The following is a 5,865-nucleotide window of genomic DNA, read 5'->3' as shown; positions in this document are numbered from 1 at the left end:
AACTCACTTTGCAGACCAGGCTGGCCTCGAACTCAGAAATCCGCCTGCCTCTGCCTCCCGAGTGCTGGGATTAAAGGCGTGCGCCACCACGCCCGGCTTCTCACCTTTTCTAAGGCCCCAGCTGGACTGGACAACTGTCTGTGTGCTTCCAGAGAGAGCCACATGCTTGCCCTTCTTATGAAACATACCATTGTGTTGTCATTTTTGGCTCAACATCTCCATCTCTCCTACCATCTGCAATCCTGGAACAGGATCTGTTCTTGCTCCGTTATGGCCAGGTCAAAGACTCTCACTGAGGAGACAGAGGCTCACATACCCGCAAGGATCACTCCAGCAGTGAGTAGACCCTTAGGCTCCAGGGTCCAGAGAACCTACTGTACACCTCCCACCCAGTGGGAACACACTTTGCCACCCTCCTACCCACTCTGCCCTGTCTCCCAGGAAGCTGCCAAAAATGGCCGTTCCAACTGGCAAAGGGATGCGCTTTCCTTCCTGGAAGGATTCTTGGCTGGACAACTAGCCCTTGTTTTTAAGTTGCTGGGGACATGCAAGGAAGGAGAAGTTGAGTCAGCCTGAGCCTTGTAACTATTTCCCAAAGTCTGTGTTGTCTACCTCTTATCTCCTATGAGCACATCTGGCCGGGAGCAGATTGCTCCAATATTGGGTAGAGATAAGGGATTGGATTGGCCGCTGCCTCTGGCCACATGGCCTCTGGCTCCAATTCATCAACACAAAGCTATAGTTGAGCAGCCTGAAGCAGAGCAAACACTGACCCGGGACTGGTATGAAGAGGAAGGCCTGTTTTACATGTGCATGGTCAGTTCCCAGAACCACCACACATGGGTGAGGACTCAGGCTGAAAACACCTCGACCCCCGTTTAGGCAGGAATAGGTAATTAATCTGCAGTCCTCCCCACAGTCTTCCCCGCAGCCCAGGAGAAACAACAGGTTATAGTTTCTTTATTTTTCCATTTTAATTTTTCTGAAGGATACACATCACATATCCCATGGGCAATAGAGCGCATTCAATGTGTTTATAAGCCAAACAGGTCACTTTGTTTAAGCAAACACAAGTACAAAGTAAAATAAAACCACAAAATAATGAACTTCATGTTCATAACATACAAAAACTGCAGCCTACTCAGTAGGTAACCACAACATTCCAACTCCTGAATAGATGTAGAAATTTACATTTTCAGTTTAAAAAAATATAGACTTTTGAGAGTTCAGATTTTTGTTTTAATTTTTTCTTACACTCTGGAGAACGAAAGCTCAGCTCAGCCCTCTTCCTCGTTTTTTTTTTGCTCTCAAAGCCTTCCCCAAAACATCATTCCTACCCCCTTAAGGCTAAGGTGAGCGTGTCCCTCACATCTGCGCATGTCAAGCCATCGGCAAGGCGTGTCACACAAAAGGCACCAAGACGTGAAACTTTTGAAACCAAAGGGACGGGCAAAAAATTTCTCAAAAACAAAACCCAACCAAACAAACCATACTTTGTCACATGTGAGAGTTACAGTCGAGCAGTATTTACAAAATTAACGGAACAACACTCTGACACATGCTCCAGTTAATACCTAGGGCTGCTGCTTCAAAAAAAAAAAAAATGCTCCAAACCTAATGTCACAGCAGAATCATCACAAAATAGAGGATCACCATTGGTTTGCTTGGCTTTGCCCCCCTCCCCCAAAGTGAGGATTTAACTCCAAATAATACAATAGAGTATGCAAATTATCTTCACATCAAGAATACCCCAAGGAAAACAAAATCCATGGCACATATGCTGTACAAAGATGCAGGGCAGGGTTCTGAGGGCCCAAACCCATTTTTTTTTTTTCTTTTTGCCAACTTGATGGTCTAGCGCTGAAGGGAGCAAGGGCCAGGCATGTGATGGAGATGATACTGAAATGATTTATCCAATACCATGCAAATCAAGTCCTTTGGATAGAGGTGAAGAACTTGGACATGGCTGTTTCAGGCAGCTGAACTCAAAGGGAACAGGACTGGGGGGAGGCAGGGATGTTAAGTGAAAGGGCTGGTGGCCAACAGACCTTCTACTTGTGAGTAGAAGGACTTGGCTCTGAGATCTTCCATCTGACCTAAGAGGTGGCCCCACCTGCGGCCATCTCTTCCCCCTGTGCTTTTATGTCTTTCCTGCCCTCCCCACTTTGCTTTCTTTTATTCCCTTTAGCAAATTTCAATTGTCCTGGGAGAAAAGGTTGCTGTCATATCTGAAAGACCAGTTGAGGTGCTGAAGGAGCTGCTGACGCCTGCAGACGGGAAGCTGCTGACCTGGGTGGGGAAAGCAGGTGGAACTGAGGCAAAGGTGGTGGCCACCGAGGGCGACGGGAAGCCACTGTGCGCAGGAGATGGGTAGGTGGAGGAGCCAGGAGAGGAGTAGGAGGTGGGCACAGGGGATGGGAAAGAGGTGGTGGCGGGGGATGGGTAGGAGGTAGCCACTGGGGATGGGTAAGAAGAGAGGGAAGAGGCAGCCGGAGAGGCTACCACATTTTTGTCTGCTTTCTTGTCCTTCTGTCTTAAATGGATTTTGGTATGCCTCTTGCGTTCATCACTCCTGGCAAACTTTCTCCCACAAATGTCACAGGCAAAGGGCTTCTCGCCTGTGTGGGTGCGGATGTGGGTGGTAAGGTGGTCACTACGACTGAAGTTACGCATGCAGATTCGACACTGGAAGGGCTTCTGGCCTGTGTGGATGCGAATGTGGCGGGTAAGCTCATCCGAGCGAGAAAAGCGGCGATCGCAGGACTCGACAGGGCAAGCATATGGGCGTTCATGGGGGGGTGTCTTGCTGGGCCGGTTGGGGTACTTGCGCATGCGGCTGGGTTTGATGAGCTGGGATTGGTAGGTGGTATTAAGAGCCTTTAAGTCCTGGGAGCCCGACTGAGTGGCGAAGGCTTTAATAGTGGATAGTGGAGTGAGCGAAGGCTGCTGGGTACGGTTCTCCAGACCCTGGAAGGGCTTCTGGTCTGGGGTGCCCAGGTTCAGGTCTCCCTGTTGTTGTGGAAACAGATAGTCGGGGATCATGGGAACCTGGAAACCACCTTTGGTGGCAGGGTAGGCAGGAGGCGGGTATTGCAAGGCTGTGCCTGCCGAGCCAGGAAAGGCCTGGCTTTGGGGCTCAGGAAAAATGTCAGTGTTGGGAGTAGGAAAGGTGGGCGCAGCCGAGTAGATGGGACTACTGTCGTTGGACGGCACGGCACAGCTCAGGGGTGGGCTCTGGGAGGCAGAGGAAGACGATGAGGCAGCTGGAGAAGGCGCCGAGGATGAAGAGGTCGGAGGATTGGTCATGCTCACGAGGCCACTGACTAGGCTGAAAAGGGGTTCAGGCCACAAAGTGTTGCCACTGTTGGGTGCGGGCTCCAGGGAGAAGCGGCCAGTATAGGTGATGGGAGGCAACCGAGTCGTTTGGCTGGGATAACTCGTCTCCACCATCGCCTTCTCATTATTCAGAGCGATGTCAGAAAAGGACTCTGGCAGGAAAGGGAACAGAGAGGCCTGGTTACTGGAGAGCAATCACTGGACGATGAGACCCGAAGCGGCCAGGCAAGAGGTCGCCTGGCTACCACTGACTCCCGATGTGGTTAATAATTGATAGCAGCAGATTGCAATGTCCCTGGACCTGCTCCAGTGGCAGAGCCCATTTCAACAGCTGACGCAAACAGAGAATCCCCCTCTACTGCAGCTCCGAGAGCGCTCCGCAGCGAGGCTGCGCGGGCGAGGGAATCCCGCCAGCACCCTAGTGGCCACAGCTAATGCGCGCCCCCGACCCTGGGCGGCGGGACATCCCTGGTCACAGATTTCAGCCCTGCCTTGGGGAACAAGCTGCAAGCAAGGCGCGCGACACCGCGCGCGCGCGGGGGAGGGGGCAACCCCGCTCATCAAAACAAACCCTGCCCCCACCCCTCCAGCCACCCACGCAGCTTTAGTTCTCCATCCAAAACAAACGGTCTGCCCGAGGGTAGGGGGTGTCCCCAGACATCTCCCTAACACAAGACCCTGAAGCTGTGTGAAATAGAGGGAAATCCCAGTCCCATCCCTAAGGGATAGAAGCAGATCCATCCGTGCAGGAAAGAACTGGACGTTAGGGTCGTCACGAAGGGGTACTCAGCCTCGGCGCAGACCACCGCTTACCTGTGGTCAGGTGCTCATAGGGTTGTTCGCTCGGCTCCCCTTGAGGATTGAAGGCGCTGCTGCCGTTGTTGCTGCCGCCCCCACCACCGCCCCCGCTGCTGGTGCTGCTGCTGCTATTGCCGCCGCTGCCCTCTGGGGTTCCGGCAGCACCGAGGAACTGGGGAGCCCCGTTGCTCAGCAGCATCATCTCCTCCAGTTTGGGGTAGTTGTCCATGGTGGGTGAGTGAGGAAAGGAGCCGAATGGGTCAGAGATCTGCAGCGGAGACATCAATTGCATCTCGGCCTTGGCCGTTGCCATCCCGGACCAGCGAGCTGGAGAGCTGATGTTGGGTGGTGGGCGCAGCCCGGGGCCGAAGGTACTGAGGGCACACTCGCCGGGGTTTGGCCGGGTTACATGCGGGATGCAGGGGCACACTGCCGGGAGTGTAGGGGGGCCCCCAGGCTGGCGGTGGCCGCGGCCCGTGGTGGACGCAGGGCTGCCGCGGAGGCTGGGGCAGGGGCCGATCTTGCGGCGGCGGAAGCTGGCGGCGGCGGCGAATCGCGGCGGCGGCTCCCCAAGTTCTGCGCGCTGGGATCTCTCGCGACTCCCCGAATCGGCCTCTATTTCAAGGGTCTGGAACAGCACGGACCCGCCTCCGCCGTGACGTACATGGCCATATATGGGAAGCAGGAAGCCCTAATATGGAAGGACCGGCCGGGAGGACCCGGAGTGACGTGAAGCCCTCCCATCCAAGAGTGGTGGGCACCTCCACCCTGCGACCCGCTCCGCCATCGCGAACGCTCAGGCTCCTGGAAAGCCTAGTATTGGAACGGCGGCAGTGGCCTCCCGGGCCAGGCGCCTGGAGTTCCCAGCTTGCCCCCGCCCCAACCCCCGCTCGCCCCTCCTCCCAGAGCCGGAAGCGGCAGGGCCATATTGGGCCACTCCATATAAGGCGCTGCCCAAATAAGGTCTGTTCCGGCGGGGGATCCTTCCTGCTCCTTATATGGCGTTTCCGGGTCGGCGCACCCCCACCCCCACCCCCATCCTCCCCCTCCTTGGTTCCCAACTGGGAGCCTGAACGCGCGCGGGAGTCGGGGACGCCCGCGTGGGGAGGGCGCCAGGCGCGTAGAGCTGGGCGCGCGGCGGCTCCGACGGCCCCCGGGTGCGAGCTGGGCTGGGGAAGCCCAGGCCCGGCGCGGGGGCGAGGGCGAGTCAGGCCCGGGTTCTACAGCCGTCATCCTGGGCTCACCCGCCCACCTCGGGGACCGTGGGAGCGAGTCTGCGGAGAGGAGGAGCGGCAGGGCGGGCTGGGGCAGAGGCCGCCCAGGAGAGGCGGGGCCCTGACCCGAGCCTCTACTAATGGCAGGGTCACTTTCCAGGTGTCACCGGGAAAGCTGAGGCCAAGACATTTGGCTACTGGTCCTTGGGACACTGCCTAGCAAGCAGTCGGGTGCACACTCGGCCACCAGTCAGTTGGTTGGGGGTGTTCGAGCCTGGGGCTCCCAATGCGCCACCCAGAATCGAAAGGCTATTCCCTCCGTCCTGCGGTTGAGGAACCCACCTTTGGGGACCTGGATTGCGGAGCCCTGATTGTTCTAGGACAATCCTCAGTCCCCGCCAGGGTCTGTTGGTTCTTGTGACGGTTAGACACTTCCTGACTTTTATCCAGGCCAGAGACTGGTCGGGCGCGGACCCTGCCCTGTCCTAAAGAGGGGGACTTTGCTTTGGGCAGTCTG

The 5,865-nt window shown here is 56.3% G+C and overlaps 1 protein-coding gene across 1 annotated transcript; it reads right to left on the bottom strand.

The window, feature by feature from the left end:
* Window positions 1-951: 951 nt before the first annotated feature.
* On the bottom strand, window positions 952-4,724 carry Egr1 (early growth response 1). Its single transcript, XM_021214615.2, has 2 exons — window positions 4,150-4,724; window positions 952-3,488 (listed from the first exon to the last, which is right to left on the bottom strand). Exons 1-2 carry the CDS (start codon window positions 4,445-4,447, stop codon window positions 2,185-2,187), a joined length of 1,602 nt encoding a protein of 533 aa, XP_021070274.1. The 5' UTR covers window positions 4,448-4,724; the 3' UTR covers window positions 952-2,184.
* Window positions 4,725-5,865: the final 1,141 nt, after the last annotated feature.

The sequence above is a fragment of the Mus pahari genome, chromosome 15, assembly GCF_900095145.1.
Source record: "Mus pahari chromosome 15, PAHARI_EIJ_v1.1, whole genome shotgun sequence".
In the NCBI taxonomy this organism is placed as follows: domain Eukaryota; kingdom Metazoa; phylum Chordata; class Mammalia; order Rodentia; family Muridae; genus Mus; species Mus pahari.
The sequence above is the reverse complement of the archived record's forward strand: the minus strand, read 5'-3'. Positions and strand labels throughout refer to the sequence as shown.